The sequence below is a fragment of the Malaclemys terrapin genome, chromosome 17 (genome assembly GCF_027887155.1).
Source record: "Malaclemys terrapin pileata isolate rMalTer1 chromosome 17, rMalTer1.hap1, whole genome shotgun sequence".
In the NCBI taxonomy this organism is placed as follows: domain Eukaryota; kingdom Metazoa; phylum Chordata; order Testudines; family Emydidae; genus Malaclemys; species Malaclemys terrapin.
In genome coordinates this window covers 923,462-946,184 of record NC_071521.1, presented here as the reverse complement: position 1 = coordinate 946,184, position 22,723 = coordinate 923,462, and the positions used below count along the sequence as shown (strand labels likewise).

Here is a 22,723-nt window from a genome sequence, read left to right as displayed (position 1 = left end):
ATTATCTGAGAATTATATTTTTGTGAAGATTGTATGTATTTTCACAGGAAAGGCTGCACAAATACAAAACCTCTGATAATAAACAATATACTTCTCAGCATTTGAAGTTAACAAATAGGTGTGTAACTATGTAATACAACATGAATACTAGCTTGTGGAAAAAATACATTTTGGTACACCTCTACCTTGATATAACACAAATTCGGATATAACACGGTAAAGCAGTGCTCCGGGGGGGGGGGGGGGAGGACGCGGGGGCTGCGCACTCCAGCGGATCAAAGCAAGTTCGATCTTTTGGCTCCCGAGGACAGCGTTATATTGGGGTAGGGTTGTACTTCATTGTAACCACATTACATTAACATTAATGGAGCACAAAGACTTTAAGTCCTACCACTATTATACATAAAATTGTTTGCTTTCTGTGTCTTATTCAGAATTTGTTGCTGATTATCTAAGCTACTCATGTGCGACTGTCAACCAAGTGTTAATTTACTCCTCACCCATCTTCTCCTTAACAAGGAAGTCATCAATAAGCTGAATTGGTGACATCAGAAGTAAAAACACTGCCCAAGTGTTTTTATGAGCAAAACACCCTCAGTACCTGATACGCAATCGCTATGAAATAGGCTAAGCTGGTACTCATTTTTCTGCTGTAATTTGTAAGAAAGTTCCCTCCCCATTAGCTACATCTTAATGAACCCCAACCTCCCCGCATCCACCCACCTTTTAGAAAAAAAGACAAGGTAAGCAAAGCATGTTATACTGGCAAACTATAACTTTGTGTTCTAGTGCTGACCTAAATGATCTCTTATAAAATAATTTACTATCCTATTTTTCATTTTTGCACTAGACATAATACCATGTTCTCACTGGGAACTAAACCTTGCTACATACAGTACATAAGGGATCTATCTTACTTTCTACAGGCATTAAGGGGAAAGAGAACAGCAACTAACAAGCACATATGACTGGAGGTTGGTGAACTATCTTAGATAAAATATAAACTGATCTGAGTCTTTGCCCCAGATGCAAATTAACCCCTTTCTGAAGATTAAGGGGAAAAAAGGATCTTCTGCTATTTCTGGCCCAGCCAAAATCAGGAATTACTGCAAAACACAACAAAAATCCTGACCTCACAAGGTTCCTAGCCTCATTTCTAGAGTAACAAGGGCTAGGTATGTTTGGATAAACTTGCCTGAAACAAACTTCTGAATTTTGTAGATTCACCATTTGCTACATATCACATGCTATAAAAGCTGGATACATTGTCTATATTATAAATCCCCATCTGTGTTATTTTCCAGTTGTTGCATGTATTCTGGTAATATTGTCAGAAGCAGCAGAGAAGGCAGTTGAGTTTCCATGACTGTTACCAACTCATGTGTCTTGAGCTTTGCTGGGAAAGCACAGTTCTAGGGCTAATTAGCACTTGGAAGGAAGGAGGACCAAAATACAAACTCCAGACTTCATGCAACAGTATTCAAAATGCAAACATTTAAGGCATATTAAATACTGAACAGGTAGGACTAGATGCAAGTTTTGTAATTAGAACTCCTATTTCATATTTTACTCACGACTTATAAAAAGGTGAAAGAGTTATTCTAAAAGGTTTCCTGGCTCCCTTGTTCACAAATGAAGAACCTGTTCTAAAAAACCCTCTAGTTTCCAGGCTTCATATTAATTCTAGTATGTCAAAGTTTACATCTTTATAAGCAGGCATTAAATGTAGGAACATATTATAATTCTTAATAGCATAGGGTTCAATAAATATAGATTGCAAAATAAACATGATTACAAAGGATTTCGTTTCCATTGCAATGTTTGTAGATCTTCGCTTTATACAATTATTATTTACCCATTGAATAATACACTCCAGCTTCCTAAAATGATCAGGAGCTGAATCAGCAATTGTGCTGAAGTTACATGAGAGCCATGTTAATGACCAAATATGAACTAAGTAAGAAGTTGTCCTAGCCTTCAGCACCATCTACTGTTTTACAAAAGTCTGACAACTATTTCTGTTTTGCCAAGCTTCTCTATCCTTACCCCCCTTTCAGAGCAGACTCAGGTCCAGCCAGAGACCTTCAGACAATGTTAAGTATTTTCAATAGCTCTTCCTAAGGTGAAATCCCTGAGCTATCACCTAGCTAGGGGCAGGGCATTCTCAGGGAGGGACCCGACTCTAGAATTTGTTTTCCCGCAACAGGAGCGAGAGATCAAGACCCTTATGTGCATGCTGAATGGCCGGCCCACTACTATTTCGGGCTTTTCCTGAGGGGTTGCATTGAGCAGGGAGGGCCTTCTTTTAATTTCTTTAGCATTGGGGAATTCTCTAGTATTATTGGCATCATTTTAGTGTTACGTAGTTCAAACAGTTTAGTCATAGTGTATGTGCCCCTAGAAACACAGGATAATTGGAAAAATAAATAAAATATTTTTATAATTAAAATTCTGCATCCCTATCTAGATCAGTGGTTTCCTTAATGTCAATCTATTATTAAAAGCAAAGTATGCAGGATGTCTAAAGGCAATCAGCTAACAAGCACAAAGAGTCTTTGTCTGTCTGCGTGTGGGACACTGCAAAGTAATGTTCTGGAAATAAAAACTTTTGTGAAAGTGCCTGAAAAAATAAATTCTCGAACCTTCCATCTCTAGGTCTCTGATTCAAATCCAGTTCAGTTATTACTATCTGACGTGTTGAGTGGTCCATGACAAGAATCTCAAGTTCCTAGTGTATTTTTATCTGTACAATGGTATACTATCACTATAACTGCTATTTGGTATCCTTGAGGGGAGTCTCAGCAGCGAGGCCAGAGGATGAACTCCCTGTTAAAATTGAAATTTCCTCTCAGCCCCAGGGAAATTCAGAGCACCCTGACAGAGCAATATTGGGAAATTTGCATTGCATCTCTTCTGTGAATTTACCAAGCCTGCCAATCCTTTATTATCCTTTTACTTGTGAAAAAAAATGACTCAGATACATTTTCTTACACAGTATTTAGCTCAGATTAAAAGGTGTAAAAGGAAAATTGAATATGAAACTTACTTGGATCAAAAAATCATTCAAATCTTCCCAGCTGACCTAATGGGCCCTTATCTTGCTTAAATCAAAAGGTTCATAAAGGGGAGGCAGCATCAACCTGTTTTGCAGCTGTATCCCCAACCACACTTTACTGGGAAGCCATAGACGCTACCCAAAGGAGTTGTTTCATTTAATCTATCTAAGAGGCAAGAGAGATTAGGAGTAATAAAATCATAGCACTTTAGCGTCTGCAAAATGTCAACTAAACAGCTCTCTTTCTCATGTAAGACAGCGACAAAGAGTCCTGTGGCACCTTATAGACTAACAGACGTGTTGGAACATAAGCTTCCATGGGTGAATACCCACTTCGTCAGATGCATGTGCTGTGTCATGCATCTGACGAAGTGGGTATTCACCCACAAAAGCTTATGCTCCAATACATCTGTTAGTCTATAAGGTGTCACAGGACTGTGTCCCTTTTTACAGATCCAGACTAACACGGCTACCCCTCTGATACTTGACATCATTTAAGATAGTGTCTGAAAATATATTAACTTTTTGTTTTGAGGTTTGATTCCTTATAGGAATAGTCAGTGCTTTACAGTCTAGGTACAATCCAGCTAGCCTTACAGTTATCAACTAACTTAATACCCTGGCACAAAACCACTATCACAATTAACACAGGCTTGTCTGGAAAGTTCAAAGTAAGTCTTTAATCTATTTTCAGACTATAATTTTTTCATATGGAATCCCATTATATGTTTGGAAAGTTCTTATATGTGCTTGCCATATGGCCAACCCAGTAGTTTCATGGCAGCATGCCTCTGTGTCATGAGGGGATCCTTTGTTCAGTCTCTTCCTCCCAGGCTAACAGAGGCTTGCAACATTGTTGGGACAGCACACTCAGTTTCTGTGTGAATGTCTACTACTGCTCTCTAGTGGCCTCTTCTTGCTTTAGCATACAGCTCTCTTGACCTGCTCTGGAGAGCACAGTGCCCAAACCTCCTTACCAGGAAAGAGTGACCGTGATACTAGGGTGACCAGACATCAAATGTGAAAAATTGGGACAGGGGTGGGGGATAATAGGAGCCTATATAAGAAAAAGACCCCAAAATCGGGACTGTCCCTATAAAATCAGGACATCTGGTCACCCTACACGATACTGATACTTGCGGATCGGACATGAGGGAAATAAAGAAGAGCAAGTATAGGAGAATCTCCAGTGAAATACTGGGGAGGAATCTGTTTTCATTGACTATTTATATTAAAAATTATCTTACTTCTACCAAATCAAGCTGGAACAAGACAGACATTGTTAATGTTAAAGCAATTATGCTTACTGTTTGGCTGCTAAATGGATCACTTAATGCAAAGTAGATGCAATGTCAGTGAATTTCCCACCATTTCCTGACTTTTCTGTGTTCAATTTTCTATTAAATTAGGTTTCTAAATCATATACAGATAGAGTAGGAACTGAGCCTTCAAACCACTCATCAAAACAAAGTTTTCATTAGGGACAAAATGAATTTAAATTTGTTAAACTCTTAGGCACTATGAGAAATCCTATAAGATATTGTGTGGGTATTACTTTTTAAGTATTATTTAAACCCAGTCATAAACGATAAACATCTGGTAGAAATTAAGCGCTGGCTTCTCACCACTGAGTCCACCTCTGATTTCAGAGAAGATAGTTTGAAAATCTATTATCTGCATTTATGTGACAATAAGCACCAGTGCAAAAACAAAACTAGCAGTAGAATTTGAGGATTGCAATTATTAGGGCCTTTATTTCTTCAATCACCAAACCCTAACTTTGCCCAAAGACTCCAGAGAGGTTTGCTCCATTGGCCACCCAGATGCCAAACATGCTGAAGGATAATCTATGTAATTGCATCTTTGAATTTAGATTTCAATCAAAAATATTTTTCCTACTAACAGCCAAATGAAAAGTTTAATTCTCAGTATTAAATTAGAGCTTTCCTTCCCAACATGCTTCTGATTATTTAATTTTTTCCACTTATTCTGTCACTTAAAGCAGTGCTTCTCAAAGTGGTGGTCCACGGACCGGTGCCGGTCCCCGAGCCATCAGCTGCCGGTCCGCGGCGAGTTTCCTCATAAGAGTGTCAAATAGGATAATAATATGGCACCGGTCCCTCGCACATTGGAAAAAAAAATTGCCAGTCCCCCACATCAGATAGCTTGAGAAGCACTGGCTTAAAGTACGACCATAAGTAGCAGCTCTCATTCACTCATTAACCCTGACTAGGGCCCTCAATTACATTAGTTCAGGGGTCGGCAACCTTTCAGAAGTGGTGTGCCGAGTCTTCATTTATACACTCTAATTTAAGGCTTTGCGTGCCAGTAATACATTTTAATGTTTTTTAGAAGGTCTCGCTATAAGTCTATATATTATATAACCAAACTACTGTTATATATAAAGTAAACAAGGTTTTCAAAATGTTTCAGAAGCTTTATTTAAAATTAAATTAAAATGCAGATCTTATCAGTTTAGTGTGATCCTTGCCCTTGCTTTTCCTTGCTGAGTTTTCGAATGTCTGGCACGTATTTGGATACTTTAAGCTGCACACAGGCTTATGAGTGATCAGTTGTTAACCGGCTGGCAGGAGGTCAGCGGCTGGAACCCCAGGTCCGCAGCTGAGGTGAGTGGAGATGGCGGCTGGTAGGGCTGAAGGCCTGGACCCTGTCTGGCAGGGGGCCTGCGCTGGAACTCCAACCGGAAGCAAGGTGAGTGGGGCTGCGGCAGGGATCCCGGCTGGCAAGGGGCCAGCAGACGGAACCCCAGAGCAGTGACTGAGTGGCTCAGTCCGCTGCTGCTCTGGGGTTCCAGCCGCCAGCTCCTGCGGGCGCTGAGTGGGACCAGCGGTGGGACCCCGGCTGGCATTTTGAAAGAGATATCTTATATTGGTCCATCTTTATCTATGTCATATATACCAATGGATTAAGGGCTGGCCAAAAGGGGCATTTGCCCTTTGCCAATATGTGAAAGGAACCCTATTAGATTTAACACCACACTGTTTTACAAAAGATATATAGTGTTGTTCTATTAACAGTGATGAGTTTACTGTACATTCAGCTTGTGCTGAATTTCTACCAATGGAGATCCTGCTGAATGATTCTTGGCTCCAGCCCATTAGGAAATGGCAAAGGAAGATGCCAAGTTAATCTAGAGTAAGGGTCTCAAAGTCCCGGCCCGCGGGCCATCTGCGGTCCGAGAACCTCCCCACTGTGGCCCGCGGAGGAGAGACGCATGCAGCCATGCTGTCGGCAATGTCTGCTGCAGGATACCGCCCACCGCAGCTCCCATTGGCTGGGGGAGAGGGACAGAGATACCATCACTAGTTGCCAGGCAGAGTCAGCCATGGAGGCAGTGTCACTTTTTCCCCACAATGCATATAAACAAGTCAAAATACCGAACACAACTATCTGATGCACACCTTGCTGCAATCCTGAAGGTTTCAACTGCTCAGTCAATGAAGTCAGACATCAACAAACTGGAAGCGTTGCCAGGGTCTGGCAAAGACTAAAAACTCTCTGGCAGGCAAAGAATTGTATAAAGTTGTATGACAATTTTATTATTTCTAAGAAATTCTAAATAAAAAATACAATATAAACATTTTCTTTTCTGAACACATCTTCAGTGACATTATTGGCCCGCTGGGAGGATTTGAGGACTGGCACTGGCCCTAAGGTAAATTGAGTTTGAGACCCCTGATCTAGAGAAACTGAGTTGAAGAATGTAAACAATCTATTTAGGACATGGAGAGGAGATATTATGGGATCTAGTCACTCCTTAATGTGAATGCACTCTCATTAATTTTCAGAAAACTACAGTAAGTAGTTTAATTACAGAAGCTCCCCGACTTACGCAAGCGTTCCAGAACGCCTTGCGTAAAGTCGAATTTTGCGTAAAACGGGAACGTAGCTCCGACAATTATGCAACAACAACAAAAAAGCACTTACGGAACTTATGGAACTTTTCCTGTAAGTCTGGATTTCCATAAGTTGGGTTTGCATAACCCGGGGAGCATCTGTGTAAGTAAGTATAATTAATAATTATAATAGTAAGAATTAAAAATATAGCCAAGAGTTTTGGAAGGGCTATAAATCCTCATGCTTCAGAGCATAAGCAATCACTAACTAATAGGTTAGAAAGAAACTTTCCGTGTGGGTAGGTTATTCCACAACTGCCTGCTGAAGGGTTTCTTATACCTTCCTCTGAAGCAGCTATTACTTAGGTATTGTAGGAGACAGGATGAGATGGATCACTGGTCTGATCAAGTATGGCAATAATTCCTGTGTTCCTATTTCAGTACATTAAACAAGAGTCCAAGTGATATGTGTCAGGAGAAAGATTTGTCTGTTTTGATGCCTTGTTGGACTAAGCCTCTTTTCCAATTTAAAGATGTATTTTTTAAACAATCTTCTTGTTTTTAATACACTTGGGAGGCATTATTTACCACACTGTTAAGAAGTTACAGTGTATATATTAGGTTCTGCCCCATAAAATGATTTAAACCCTTAACAATCTGATGAAAATATAATGCTGTCTTTAGTTATTGCCCCAAAATGTTTGGTTTGCAAATTCAATTTTGCATAGCTAATTTAATTTACTTTCTGCTGACTTTCACATTAAGCAGAATAGATTAAACAGCCACACCTATACTATATATTGCAAATTTGTATCTGTGTGGCAACCAAAAATATTCTTAAAATTATCTACTGCACTCAAAGAGCAGTTGGAGATAGTGAAGAGAACCTTGATACAAATCCCTATTATATTTTCTCTCATGCACTTTACCTCCAGGGGATTCTAAGAATATTTAACTCCTGGTGAATAAAAGAGATGAGCAAGCATGCCTCTCAAAAATCTACATTTACTCCATGTCCCACAAACCTGGTGCTTTTTCACTCTATTATAAATTACTTACAACAGAAATGTTGTATGAGGGAGCTGAACTTACAGTCAACAGTTGGTGATCTGATGTCCTGCACACATTCCAGAAGTTTCTAGATTCAATCAAATGAAGCCACTCCTTACAGTACACAACTTCACCTGCTCCTCTCTCTTCAAACTCCACTGACAATTCATTCCACTCAGTAATCACATCCCTATCACTAGCTACTCACCCAATTTCCCTCTAGGCTTCCAGATAGTTCTCTAAGTTTCCTAATAGGCATAACTAGAGTGACCAGATGTCACAATTTTATAGGGACAGTCCAGATATTTGGGGCTTTGTCTTGTATAGGTGCCTATTATCCCCGACTTCCTTTCCCAATTTTAAACACTTGCTATCTGGTCACCCTAGGCATAACAAGAATCCTGATGTTCTGATCACCTCACCTTTAACTTTTAGAATAGTTGAGATTTTACTAGATTGACAAGAGAGCCTAATGCTTCTAATATTAAAATAATTTCAAATATGTGTTTGTATAAATACAGGCACAGATCAAAAAAAAAAATAGGAAAAAATCCCACTGAGTTTATTTTCCCGGGGAAAATAATCTCTCCAATCTGGGTTTCTCACAATTCTGCCTAAAACCCATCATAGCAGAATACCACTAAGATGTCACGTAGGGGAAAAACTTTATTTCAGCAGCAAAAAAGAAATCCTGCTTTACCTAATAACAAACAGCGGTGGAAGAACGGGAGCGGATCAGATGGCAGTCTGACCTATGAAGGAGATCTGCATCTAGAATTGGGATCTACCCAGCCATTGCTAGTTTCCAATTTATATTCAGATACAATACTACTTAAAAAAACAGAAAAACGGGAGTGTTTTCATCTAAGCCCAAATCTGCTTCAATCACCAATTAACACAGCAGCAAGGAATGTTCTGTTGTTTAAGTTTTAATATCTTGAATCAAAGAATATTTAGTAAGCCAGGAAAGTGCCATGCACAGTGAAAGCTAACTATAACAAGATAAAAGGGAAATCAGAATTTTGGCCACATTCGCAACAATTTACATTACACCTCTACCCCGATATAACGCGACCCGATATAACACGAATTCGGATATAATGCAGTAAAGCAGTGCTCCGGGGGGGCAGGGCTGCGCACTCCGGTGGATCAAACCAAGGTCAATATAACACGGTTTCACTTATAACGCGGTAAGATTTTTTGGCTCCCGAGCAGGGCCGGCTCCAGGCACCAGCTTGCCAAGCAGGTGCTTGGGGCGGCCACTCCAGAGAGGGGCAGCACGTCCGGCAATTCGGCGGAGGGTCCCTCACTCCTACTTGGAGCGAAGGACCTCCCGCCGAATTGTCGCCGCAGATCGCGATCGCGGCTTTTTTTTTTTTTTTTTTTTGGCCGCTTAGGGCGGCAAAAAACCTGGAGCCGGCCCTGCTCCCGAGGACAGCGTTACATCGGGGTAGAGGTGTATTTTATTTACAGACTCTTTGGCACTGACATGTAAATTATATAAACATAATTATTAAAGTGTCGCAATGCTGGGATTTTTTTTAGTAGTTCTATGGCGACATAAGCTTCAGTTTACTCTTGGTCTGTGTTATCTGTTCACTGAAAGGGGAATGAATGCCATTGTGAAGGGAAGATAACAGATTCCATGCTTGATGAGAGGAGCTCTCTGGGAGCAGATTCCCTGACATGAATGCCAGTGTTGGTCCCCTCCTTCAGTGGGAACCATGTTGTTGCGAAGGTAATGAAAACAGTAATTTAAAACAGTGAAAATTACCATAGGCAGAGATTACAAGCAATTACATATTTTTAACTGAACTGGGATCACATGGACTCCAACCCTGCAAACATTTATTCACATGCTTAACTTTAAGTTCCCCATCACAATTGAACTCAAGTCCATGATTATCTCATTGCACTAGTCCTTTCTCTCTTTTCTTCCTCCTATTGTTTGTTAAACCTACTTGTTGAATTTTGTCTTTAATCATGCCTCAGTTCTGCATCCCCACACAAAGCACCGCTGACTTTGTTTAGTGGGTGCATATCCATGCATATCTGCTCACAAGATTTTATGCTGTTTGTGGTAGGGACTGACTTTTACTCTATGTTTGTACAGCATCTGGCACAATGAGGCCCGGTCCTTAGTGTTGTCTCTGGTTCCTACATTATACAAATGATAAATAACAGTATTAAGTTCCTATGCTGGAGACAGCCAGTCTACAGAAAACTGAGCATTTCCTTTTATAAGGCAATTCTGGTAACACAGCCTTTTCTGTGTTCTACAAGTGTACAACAGACTTGGGTGGAACTGGGTCATAAAGTTTGTCAGGGATAATTCTAATGAATTTGCCTTATCTTTGGAGCCTACCTATCTGCCAAAAGGAAAGATGAAAGCCCTGACTCTCCACCAAGAACCACACAGAGAAACCCTGTGCCTCCATGGTGGCCCAGTGACAACAGTAATACTCTTCACAGACACAGATATTCACCGCCACAAGTTCCTTCCAAAATCAGCCCTAACTCTTTACTATGGTCTTCTTTCTCATTCAAATTTGTATTGTGAATGATTTTATATCAGAACATGACTGAAGTTAAACTCGATACTTTCCTAGCTCAGGACAAGCATGAGAAATTGGATAGCTCAGAGACCATATCTGCTCTTCTCAGCTGCCTCTTATTATCAGCAATATCCCTCATTTTGAGCACAAGTTTATTTACTTTACTCCTTATCGGAGTTAGAGTGAAGTAGAACATTCAGGCAGAGGACAGCATAACTATCAGCTCAAACTGCCCCTAAATTAAAGGATGATGTATCAAGGGTATGAACTGTCTAATCATTAATGTCCCAGGGGTGTACATTTACATACATTTCAAAACAAGTAAAACATCCCTGCCCTGAAGAGCTTCCAATCTAAACCATTCTATATGAGCAGGATGTCTTATTTTAATCTTATAACCAGGACAGGAACAAAAAATACCAAATCCTCCACAAATTATGTCCCTAAATCTACACAGGCTTCTCTGCACCTGTTAAGTCTTTACATGGTGAATATTTTCTGTATCCAATTTCCTTTTGTAAGTAAATTAAACAAAGAGCTCTAGGTAAGTGACGAAAATAGAGATAGAAAGGCTCCTTAGATACACAAAGAAGCAATTTAGTCCAGTGGGCTGGAATTTACAGAACCTCAGTTCTATTCCCGCCTCAGCAACCTGCTATGTGACTTCAAGCAAGTCACGTCACCGCTCTGCACTTCTCTTGCCCGCCCCCCAGGCGGTCCTGGCAGTTTAGACTGTCCCGGGAAGCTCTTCAGGCCTGGGACTGACTCAGACTATAGTTGCAGTACCTAGAATAACTGGGGCCGCCTAGTACTATTGGAACGGAAACAACCGTTAGGCCGGGTGCCTGCCCTCACGCGCGCTGGGGAGCTCGGGCTCGCAGCCGGGCCGGGTCTGGTCACAGCTCGGCCCGACCCCGTGACCCTAGCCTGAGGCGGAACCGGAAACAGGTGGAAGAGTTCCGGTTCCTCGTGACCCGGAAGCGAACGCGCGCATAGGGAGGAATCGCTTCCGCGCGCTGCCGGGCTGAGGCCGGGAAGTCGCGGCGGTAGCAGCAGCGATCGGAGCCCAGCAGCGGGACCGGCCATGTGAGAGATTCCCCGCCGCCCCAGGTGAGGCCCTACCTGGACCTAGGCGCAGAGGGGGACTCCTGGGCGCCCCCTTCGCCCCCGCGCGGTGTTGCCGCGAGAAGTGAGAGGGGCCGAGTCTTATCGCTTCGCCGCCCGGGTCTGTCTGCCCGTGGCGCGGCCTGAGGCCGCCCCGGCCTGGGACCCCCGACGGGCGCAGAGCTCTCCGTCCCACAGCAGGGACCTCCCGCCCGGGGGCTGGGCCGACATGTTCCGGTGGGCGCCGTCGCACCCTGGTCAGCCCCGCTGATTCCCAGCAGCAGGAAAGGGCAGGCACAAAACCGCCAGGGGATGGGCAGCCTGTGAAAGTCCTCAGCCCAGTGTTGTTAAGGGGGCAGATGCCTCTCAGTGGGATGTTCGCTTCGAAGTTTAGTGAGGTATCCTTTAACCACCTGAGGTGGGCTGAGTAATGCTGCCGAGGGTAAAGCTCTGCAGTACTCTTTGCAAAGTTATGTAGTTATACAGTACTTCACAAGTAGCACCAGTCATAGACGCCTTCCACCCTTGGATATACAATGGTAAATCCTTCCACTTGTGTTCAGTTCCTGGCTCTGCTATAGACTTCTTTAGTAACCTGGGGCACATCATTTAATCTCTCTGTACTTCAACTTTCTATTTGTAAAATGGGTATAATAGTTCCTTTTGGGGGGGGGTTGTGTCTGTTTTTTAGATTGTAAACTTTTCTGAGCATGAACTCTTAAGATGTGTAGTGCAGCTAATGTGCTTGAGCCTTGAGGTGCTCTGCATAACAAATAATAAAGTAACAAATTTTGTAAAAACAAGCTTTTATAAATTTTGAGACCAATTATTTATTTCCAAAATATATTATTCTAATCATATTTTACCTTGCAATGTTTGAACCCAAACATCCTAGTGCTAAGAGTATGGAACTCTCTTTAACCAAAAGGGGGCAGTTTTATTGACTTTCATTGTCCAAGATGAAATAAATACAGTAAGGAAACACAGACAGTAACTAGTGGAAAAGAAAACAACATTTTAAAAATACTTTAACTTTTCATAGCTAACTTATTAATAATATGTAAATAAATTTTTGTTTACAGCATGATTAAGTTGACTGCCTTTATGTAAACACTTATGTTTAATGGTAAACTTCGTATACAAAAGCAAGAAAACAGATCCCTTCTAGAAATGTTACCATGTTGAACCCATATGTATTCTGTTGTGTACATCTTTATGAGATTAGGATGTATGCTTGTTGAAAGATGGTAGTTTAGGCTAGTCATAGTAATGCCTTTCAAAAATGCATTTAGCATAACATTTGTTATAAAGAATAAGAATTCTTATAGTAGGATAATTATGTAAGACAAGTTGTTCCTAAAAAATATAGGAAAAGAGAGAATGGCTCTCTGCTTGTTGTTACTGAAGAGCTGCACTTCGGTAGCCTTGTTATGTGTTTCTGCAAAGCAGAAAATAACTTATCCATGACAAGACTGTTTCTACATCAGTGCCACGGTAGGCTGCATTGGCTGGAATTCTTGCAGTGGGACTGGGTTTCTTTCTTTATCAGGGATGCCTGCAGCTCTAGCATAGGCATAAGGAAAGTGATGCTCCTAATAAGAGCTGATTGCACTCCTGTAAAAGAGGAGCAATATTTGTAGGAAAGAGTGAAGGGGAGTGAAAGTGAGGACTGCTGGTAAATACTAAGATTAAATATGCAGACGCCATTATACCTGTTACCTGGTTCCTACTTCCCAAAAGAGCCCTCTTAGAAGCAGATACAAGGCAATTAACTGGTTGGTAAGACCTCAGAAATAGCTTTCCTTCCAATAAAAATTTTTAAAATCTGATACTTTTATTAATAATCTACTGGTTTAAAAGGAAATCAGCCATTTAGCATTTTGACTGGCTGGCACACTCTATCAGTTATTGGACAAATTGATATCAGATAATGATCACCCACCATGAGTGGCTGAAAATGATCCTATGACAATTCAGTACATGTCTGTTTGCCTCCTGTAAATGGTAGTGAGGTTAGTAGGAATGCTGATTAATTACACACAAATGCAAATAAGTATATTATGATTATTCACCTCCAACGACTCTCTTTTTTTTGTTAGACCTCTAAATAAAAAAGGCAAGACAATTATGCTGCTTTAATTTTTAGCCTTAATGTAGATATTTCTTTTCCCTTTATTAAATTTTGGATGAAGGAGTTCTGATAACTTCTGTTTTGAATGCAAAGTGCATCTCTGCCTCCAAAATGACCAGGAAGAGATAATCATGAATTATCATTTGAATTGTTATGGGTGACTTGCATCATTATTCTCTTTGTGTAGTCTGTGCTTTGCATGCAAATAATGATGCTGTTTGTTTAGCATCTCCTAAATGAAATATTGATACTTGTCAAATTTTGCATACATGTGCTTGTTTGTAATAAGAATGAGCTTAATCTTCAGCAAGGGTGTTTTAGGTTAGATTTCAAGGAAAACTTCCTAAATTTAAGGGAATTCAATCTCTGGAATAGGTTTCCAAGGGAGATTGTGGAAGCCCGATTTTTTTTGAAAGTTTTTAAGAACAGGTTGGACAAACATCTGTCAGGGATGGACTAAGTTTATTTGGTCCTACCTCAGCGCAAGGGACTGGACTTGATGATCTCTCAAGGTCCCTTTCAGCCCTACGTGTCTATGATTCTATGAGTGAATTGGGGCTTCTTTCCTAGATTTTTGTCCAGTCTCTGTTAAACATTAGAAGGAACTTTTTATGAAAGTCAGAACTTTGTTCCAAGAGCTAAAGATTTCAACAATATAGATACTTTGAAGAAAATCTAAATACCATGCATTGAAAAGTATATTCCTGTAATTGACTGTCACAGTCTAACAGTTTCTTCCATTCTGTTGATCATAAAAAATAATAGTTTTTCTTTCAAGTAGCTGATGCACAAAAACTTCTGGAAGCTCAAATAGCATCTGACCACACTACATCTGATTCAAGCCTGTGCTCTTTTTAAAGTTTTCAGTTACATAAACTACAAATGTATCCACACAGCTAAATGAGAACCATTTTTTTTTTTTTTTTTTGGTGTTTCCATAATTCCTGTTCAGGATTTGTAACCCAGTAACTTTACACCCCTGTTGGCCTATGTCTTTGCTTATAATTTGGTACTTTAAATAAAACTTTAAAATATAAATCATCTCTGTTTCTTTACTATCATGTAACAGACTTTGAGCCCGGGTATGTCTCTTCCTTTTGTAACTAAACAGCTGAACTATTTGAGACCCTTAATAACCTTCAGTTTATTTGAAGAGTTTAGTCTTGTTAGTTTCCAGTTTAAGCAAGAAAAACACTTAATTTAAAAGGTGCTAAATCAAGGGGTTTTGCAATAAAGTAACATTTGAAAAAGCTCAATATTTGTGTACTGTAACAGTCTCTCAGCTCCCCACTAGCAACATCTACTTCCTTCTTTTAAAAAATGAGTGCAGAAAAATATTGTTCATAATAAAGGTTGCTAACTTTGCTCTATTTAGGACTCTGACAGTCACTTTCTTGCAATATGTGACTCATTATATTGAGCTATGAAATAACATATTACTTATTTTTTTTAAATAATAAAGTGAATTAGTTTCTTAAAAGGGGCCAGTTTGCTCTTATAGAAAAGTTTGATGTGATGATTTGGCTGGCAGTTGGAAAACAGAATTGATTTCTCCCACTTGAGAAACTCTGGGAGATTGTGGAATTAGTTAATAAGGAATGCAAGCAACCTTACTGCTGTAATCTCATCAAAATAACCACTTTTTTTACACTTGACCCTCCTAACCCCATTCCCATAGAATAACTAGCTGTACAGAATACGCAATACAGCTTATATGTCCAACCTTCATGTTTGTGCACAGATGGTGTAGCAGCTTGTGATCTTGTAGAACATGTTTAAAATCGAAAGACTAAGGGGAATAGAAAAGGCAGAAACAGCCTGGCAACTGTGGAGGTTCCTAAAAGTTTTGTTTTGTTTGGGTAAGTAAACCCACTTATCTTAAATATGTCAGCCCACTTAAGTGTCCCTTCCTAAAAAAGGAAAGACTTGAAGATAAGAGAGTGGAATGAGCAAACTTAGCCTCATCATAAATGCTGCTTAGTTATGTTGAAACTGGTTATATTTTCCTCTCTCTTGCAGCACAACACTAGATTTGTAATGAAATGGAGTCTGGGACAAACTCTTTTCGAGTGGAATTTCCTGATTTTTCTAGCACCATTTTGCAGAAGTTGAACCAGCAGCGCCAGCAGGGACAGTTATGTGATGTTTCCATTGTAGTTCAGGGCCATCTGTTCAGAGCCCATAAAGCTGTCCTTGCAGCCAGCTCACCTTACTTCTGTGACCAAGTACTCTTGAAAAATAGCAGGCGAATAGTCCTTCCGGATGTGATGAATCCAAGAGTGTTTGAGAATATCCTTCTGTCTACTTATACGGGACGGTTGGTGATGCCTGCTCCAGAAATTGTCAGTTATCTGACAGCAGCAAGTTTCCTTCAGATGTGGCACGTAGTAGACAAATGCACTGAAGTGTTAGAAGGGAACCCAACAGTTCTCTGTCAGAAGATGAATCATGGCAGTGATCATCAGTCCCCAAGCAGTAGTAGCTATAATGGACTTGCTGAAACCTTTGAGCTGGGCTCTGGAGGACAGCCAGACTTCCACAAAGTGCAAGAGCTGAGGGACGGTGAAAATGAAGAAGAAAGCTCTAAAGATGAGCTGTCATCTCAGCTAACAGAACATGAGTACCTTCCCAGTAATTCTTCAGCAGAACACGACAGACTCAGCACAGGAATGACAAGTCAGGATGGTGAAGAGGGAGCCAGCGACAGTGCAGAGTGTCAGTATACAAGGCCTATCTATAGCAAACCCAGCATCATGTCACACAAGCGTTGGATCCATGTGAAACCAGAAAGATTTGAACAGGACTGTGAAGGTGTAGATGCACATACTTATGATGAGCACCAGGTGTCTGAATCCATGAATGTCATTCAGACAGAGCATTCTATCCAGTCTTCAGGAGTTGAAGACTTTCACGTAAGTGACAAAAAGATGGAGGCAGAATTTGATGAACAGGCTGATGAAAATAACTATGATGAGCAAGTTGATTTCTATGGCTCTTCTATGGAAGAATTTTCTGGTGAAAGGGCAGATGGAAATCTAAATGTTCACAGACAAGATGTTATGATAGCAGCAGGGTATGGTGAGAGCATTGAAATGGCTACAGGAATTAAAGAAGAAACCACCCTCTCTGGATTCTCACCTACTGACAAACTATATCCTTGTCAATGTGGTAAAAGCTTTACACACAAGAGTCAGAGGGATCGGCACATGAGCATGCACCTGGGTCTTCGGCCTTATGGTTGTGGTGTCTGTGGTAAGAAATTCAAAATGAAACATCACCTTGTCGGCCATATGAAAATCCACACAGGCATAAAACCTTATGAGTGTAATATCTGTGGGAAAAGATTTATGTGGAGGGACAGTTTTCATCGGCATGTAACTTCTTGTACTAAGTCATACCAAGCCTCCAAAGCTGAGCAGAATACTACTGAGATGAACTAAAACATAAGACTTATAATTGTTTAGCAGAGTAAGCAAAATAAACTAATTATGCAAATATTGTCTGGTACTTGCTATTGTGAAATTTAAGGTTTTGGTTTTTTCAAGTTCTAAGGATGTTGCTGATACAGGTGTGAGCAGACCAAATTTTGTCCATCTACTGTCTCCACTGCAGGTGCTTCAACCCTGCCCTGATGGGACCCCTTTAGAGGTGAGAGGGAAGTTCAAATCTCCATGGCTTATTCATAGGACCCTCTGCTGAGACTGTAACTAATGAGGCCACTTGTGGTGATGTTTTTTGTTAATATATTATTGCTGTTATTTATTGTTTCACAGTAGTGCTCAAGGGCTCTGATGGAGGCTCCATTGTGCTAAGAGTTAAATAAACATTCTGTAAGTTCCAGACCCAAAACCCACAATCTTAAAGCCTCAATCCTGCAAACACTTATTCCTGTGCTTAACTTTATGCATGAGAAGGTGGCAATAAGGGTAGCAGTAGCACAAGATTGCATACGTTAGCTATGTGTAGAAATTGCAGGATTCAGGTGTTTTTGTTTTAAATAAATGAATAAAGGATTTTAGTTATATAGAACTTGCTGTCAGCAGGGAACTGAACAGATGTCACCAACTTACTTAACATGGGTCATTAAACAGCCTTCAGATAGCTATATTTTTTTAGTGAAAAGCCACTTTTTGTGTCAGGCCTTCCTTTACTTGTTTGTTTACCCATTTTTTCCTCTGGCAGAGTGTCTGGTTCTGTCTAGTTACTGGGCCTAGTTCTATTTGTTCATTGTTGTAAAGCACTTGGATGTATCATGATGTGTGCTGCATACATTTAAGAGACAGTTACATTAAAACTTCATTTGTTTATACCCCTGCAGTATATAATGTTAAAGTCGGTTGGGCTGTCTTTCAACCTTGGCTGCCACATCGTAAGAGAACTTGTGGAAGTGTGTGTAGCAAGAGGGCATTTTATCAAAATGTTTTTATTTTTTTAAGTGCATAGTTGGTATTATTCCAACACTCAATAAAGCCTTTAACCTATAGCTCAAGTTTCAGATTTTCATGGCTTACTGCAGTAGCAAGTACCAAACTCACTGTATAATACAGGCTTGTTTTCTTGGTACTAAAACTCGTTTGAAAATTTCTATCCTTTTAAATCTGAAGAGCTAGAGACTTGCTTCAGGAAGTTCTTATTAGTCATTGATAAACTGGTATTTAAATATTTAATCCTCTACTGGTTGAACAGTGGGGTCCATAATACATGTTCTTGATTGTCAACTACTGTGACTCTGATCCCATTGAAAGGCACAAGCAGGTCAGAGCTGTTTTCTTTCCAAATGAAGGCCCTAGCTGACAAACAATTTAAATTACCCTAGTTGGATCCCATTTAATTGTACAGTGGGATGTGCACAAGTTTCAAGTTTATGAGCAATTTCTGGATTCTTAGTTGTGGGAAGGTGGCACTGGTGCGCTATGAGGAGGATGTATTATACACTGGACTCATGCTCTAGCAGATGGAGCATTGTCGTAGTTCTGGGAGATTTTGACAACCATCCAGGCTAGAGGGAATGCATCCGTTGTGAAGGTGGAGATAAGATTTAAGATGGGGGTTGAAGAAGGCAGCTCAAAATGGTTGAAAGCCTTTGCATTCCTACTCAGAAGCAGTTAACATACAATGTAGTTTACCTGGTGTAAGAATGAAAGAGCCTCTTTAGCATACACTGTGGTCACGATCAGAAGAGGTGAGTCTACATACATGTAGCCCTCTTCCAGCGCGGGTAACTTGTAACAAAATAGTTACCCAGCACCAAATGGCTACCAAACATGACTGGCCCCAAGTTGCATCCAGATTCTGCAATCTGTAGAATCATGGAACTAAAATACGAAATGACCCATTATGTTAAAGCCACACGCATAAACAGATAATTCCCCGTTTAGCTGTTTTTCGTCTTTATCTGCTTAACAGCCCAATTAAAAAAATATTTTAACATCTAACCAAACTGTATCCTGAACATGAATGTCTGACGCACAGGTGAGCTTCATTACTTGGTGGGCTATTACTGCAACTCATTGGCATATTACTTAAATTTAAGTAAAAATGAGTTTTTTAAAGGCTCTCAAATTTTACTCTATCAATTCTTCAGATATTTTTCATGCAGAATTTTGAGTACAGAACATGAGTCCATTGCTGGCAATGGACATACAAATGGTCAGCACTTGTTCTTAGCACTTACTTGAACTCTACATCGAAGCAGAGTGGGGGTGATGATTGCTGTCTAACCCATGTACTCAAGGTAACTAAACAGGGATCTGTTCACGAACACTGTAACCTGATCAATGTATAGAAGCACTTTGTATTTAAAAATCTTTATACATATTTTTTACATTTAGAAATTATATGGTCCCTCTATGGTTTCTTTCCACATTTACACACTCTATTTAATATTGAAATTTATAATGGTAGCAGGTTATTTCCTTGTGTGTTTACATGACTGTAGGCAGAGAGTTCCTTTCCCCACCTCCTTACCACATACAGGGAGTACTTTTTGTGAGTTTTATGGTTCCATTTGGAGGAGATAATGCTCCTGTTCTCTTCAAGATTGTTCTAGTACAGTGGCTGTCATTCTTTTCTATACTGTGACCCCCCCCCCCCCCAAAGGACAACAGAGAAGATCTGGGGACCCATCTGGCCATAAAAAAGAGGGTGGTTCAAACCCCAGGTTGAGAACCCATGGTCAAATAACAAAGTATACTTCCATCAGACTCAGACCACCCTACAGAGCTGCCTATGAAGCCCTTTCATTTACCGGCTTGAGATGATTTTTATATGGGACTTTTAAAAGTTAACTTTAAATAGGAGTAATGTTTAGGTAACTTTGAAATAGAGCTTTAAAATAATGTACTAAGAGACACTTTAAAGGTTTTATACAGGTGTAGTAGGTGTGTGTGTGTGTGTGTGTATGCTTTTAATGACTTTTCATGAATAGTAACTCTAACATCTAATCCTGTTCTGTCCAATAGGTTGTGACATTTTGTGTTGAAATTCCAACATATTTGACTCCATTAACATTTGTAATCCTTGACACTTGGATTTTTGGTATTAAACCACATTAAATGCTTTGGTTACAGGTAGATGTTGTCTTAATTTGGGGGGTTGGGGCAGGAAGTGGTAAGTGGCTCTCCAGAATCCTCACTTCTACATGATTCACACTTAACTAACTAAAACAAGAAAGGCTGGATGCAGCTTCTTCTAGAGCTTATAAGCACCACTGTCAGGATGGCCTTGTACAAGGGATAAAAGATGCATTCTGGTCTGGGAAACAAGGGATCCACTTAATATATATTTTAAGGTGAATGTTATGCATTTATGCTTATGCTTTATAATTTTAGATGAGACCATTTAAAAACATAGTTTTGTTAATTTTTTTTATCCTTCCCTTAAATATTCCCTCTTTTTGCTAGTAGACATTAGCAGAGGGGATGTTTTATAAACACCTGAATCATTGTAGAGAGATAAGAAGTGGTAACAATTTCAGAATCTTCTGTTACTGAGAGTCCACTGCATGGCCTGCTGGTGATGAGAACTCCTAAGGAGACTAAAGTTAAATTCCTTCCAATTCCATCTCTAGGTTTCTAAGATCATCATTACCCATGGTATCTAAGCAATTGAAATTCTGACATACAGTCTCCTGCAGTCATAGTGACAAGTACCTGACTTCTTTTCTCAGTGGAGCTGTGAATCTGTCAGGAGTCGTTTTTCTCCTTTTTTGGGTTTATATATTAGCATTCCCATTTTGCACACTAGTATTTAAATAAATAAAAAAAAAGGCACCACCTTCCCAGTTTCAAGTAGCAACCATTGTTGATCGCTTCATGGACAAGTAGAGAGACCCTAGATGGTACTACTGGAAGATCTTTGGTCTCAATTTTCCCTCAGATGTAGCTTCCCTGTCAGGACTGATAAAATACCACACATCCGAGGCCAGGAGGGAGCTCTGAGATTGCCATATTTCAGTGTCTTTTATTGTAAGGTCCATACTTCACATCACTGTACTTCTGGACATGAAAGAATGGACATCCTTCAGACCACCTAAAGTGAACATTATTGGGCTGGTGCCAGAGAGCTTAACCCATCTTTGAATCCTGAGAGCCAGCAGTTTTGTATTTAGTATCATCTTTATTTAGCAGAGTTGGAAGTTTTCTCAAAACAGCAAAGGAAGGTTGCTACTTTCCTCCTTTTAATTATATTTAACTGGCTAGTTAGAGTTTTTAGTTTAAAAGCTCTAAGCTGTCTGTGGCCCAAGGGGAGATGCTGGAAAACCAATCTATTTTTAATGTGATGAAATTATCAGACTTTGATAACTTTGCTTGAAGCCTGTGTCATAAGTCAATTGCTGCTGCTTTTTTGTTCTCCAAGGGATCTTTCTTCCAGAAATGTAACTGTTTATGCAAGTGAGCTACAAAAGTTTTTATTATAAACAAAATGTCATTTATAATAGTAAAGTTGCATATCTTATTGATACTTTGTGAGATGTTATGCCTGTATTGCAAAGGTTGGATAATTTTGTCTATATAATATTGCTGTCCTAATTGCACAGCATGGTTTTACTTAATTTAATGTTGCTGTTTAATATTTTCTTCTTATAGAAGAGCTCCATGCCCTTTTTGGTATAACATGTTTTAATAAATGTTATCTGTCAACTTTGTAAATGTTTTCCTTTTTAATTCTAAGTAAACAAAATGAGTGCCTGTTTAGCTCTAATAGTGTTTTGCTATTGCCATGAAAGATAACAGCTCAAACATAATTTCGGTACATCAAAAAGCAGCCCGTACAATAAAGTGTCATTACATATGATAAAATAAGTAAAAGTACAGCTAGTAATGCATCTTTATTGACACATCAAGTTTACCTGCTAATTTTGCCTAAGTTTTTCTTCTATATACACTTCAGGCTGATGAACATGTAAACTATATAACTAAGGGGCCTGTGCCTGCTTAACCAATATAATCCATGTTCTTGATTCTTCCTTTCTCTTCCCCTTCCTCCCCCCCCTTCATTAGAAAGGCCACTGTATACCACATCTGGGCTTGGCAGTGAGAGAGCTAGGGGTCTAGTCTTAAACTACTTGACTGTCGATGTCACAGAAATCAGAGAAACAGTGCAACTGACAAACACCTGTAGCAAGAATAAAATGTTCATATTTTAACAGCTACTTTTGACTTGAAGATTCTGGGAAATCAGTGAATGGAATTGCTGTAGGATTCAATATTGTTGCCACCATCAACTATGCATGCACGTCAAGAGGCAAACAGAACCCTTTGCATTTTATTGGTTGATATATGTAGTGGCATTTATAAGACCCCAACTGCTATTGTATGTAGGCATCAAAATGGAGATCAGCACGTGTACCATTGGCAGATCTTAAACCCTTCGGAACACTTAATTCTATGGTCTGTATTATATACAGGAAGTCAGAGTAGATCTAATGGCTCTTCACACTGCACCTTCACCATTTTTCATATAGATAAAC

General features: G+C 39.9%; 1 protein-coding gene and 1 long non-coding RNA gene across 4 annotated transcripts in view; one reads left to right on the top strand and one right to left on the bottom strand.

Annotated features, from left to right (window-relative positions):
* The window catches only part of LOC128825075 (uncharacterized), a 72,574-nt gene extending 61,174 nt beyond the window's left edge, over nt 1-11,400 (bottom strand). For both annotated transcript variants that reach the window (XR_008442590.1, XR_008442589.1), the window contains exon 1: nt 11,304-11,400. This is a non-coding gene — a long non-coding RNA (uncharacterized LOC128825075). The remainder of the gene's footprint in view (nt 1-11,303) is intronic.
* Nucleotides 11,401-11,533: 133 nt separating this feature from the next.
* Nucleotides 11,534-21,893, top strand: ZBTB43 (zinc finger and BTB domain containing 43). 2 transcript variants are annotated; one of them, XM_054007790.1, is made up of 3 exons: nt 11,534-11,627; nt 15,772-17,004; nt 17,365-21,893. In XM_054007790.1, the coding sequence occupies exons 2-3, from the start codon at nt 15,795-15,797 to the stop codon at nt 17,382-17,384; spliced, it is 1,230 nt and encodes a 409-aa protein (XP_053863765.1). In that variant the 5' UTR covers nt 11,534-11,627; nt 15,772-15,794; the 3' UTR covers nt 17,385-21,893. The 2 variants fall into 2 exon arrangements, with proteins under 2 accessions (XP_053863765.1, XP_053863764.1); XM_054007789.1 differs by having other exon boundaries at nt 15,772-21,893.
* Nucleotides 21,894-22,723: the final 830 nt, after the last annotated feature.

Excerpts from the sequence above, each read along its gene's own strand:
- ZBTB43 (XM_054007789.1), top strand. The coding sequence starts at position 15,795 with ATGGAGTCTGGGACAAACTCTTTTCGAGTGGAATTTCCTGATTTTTCT.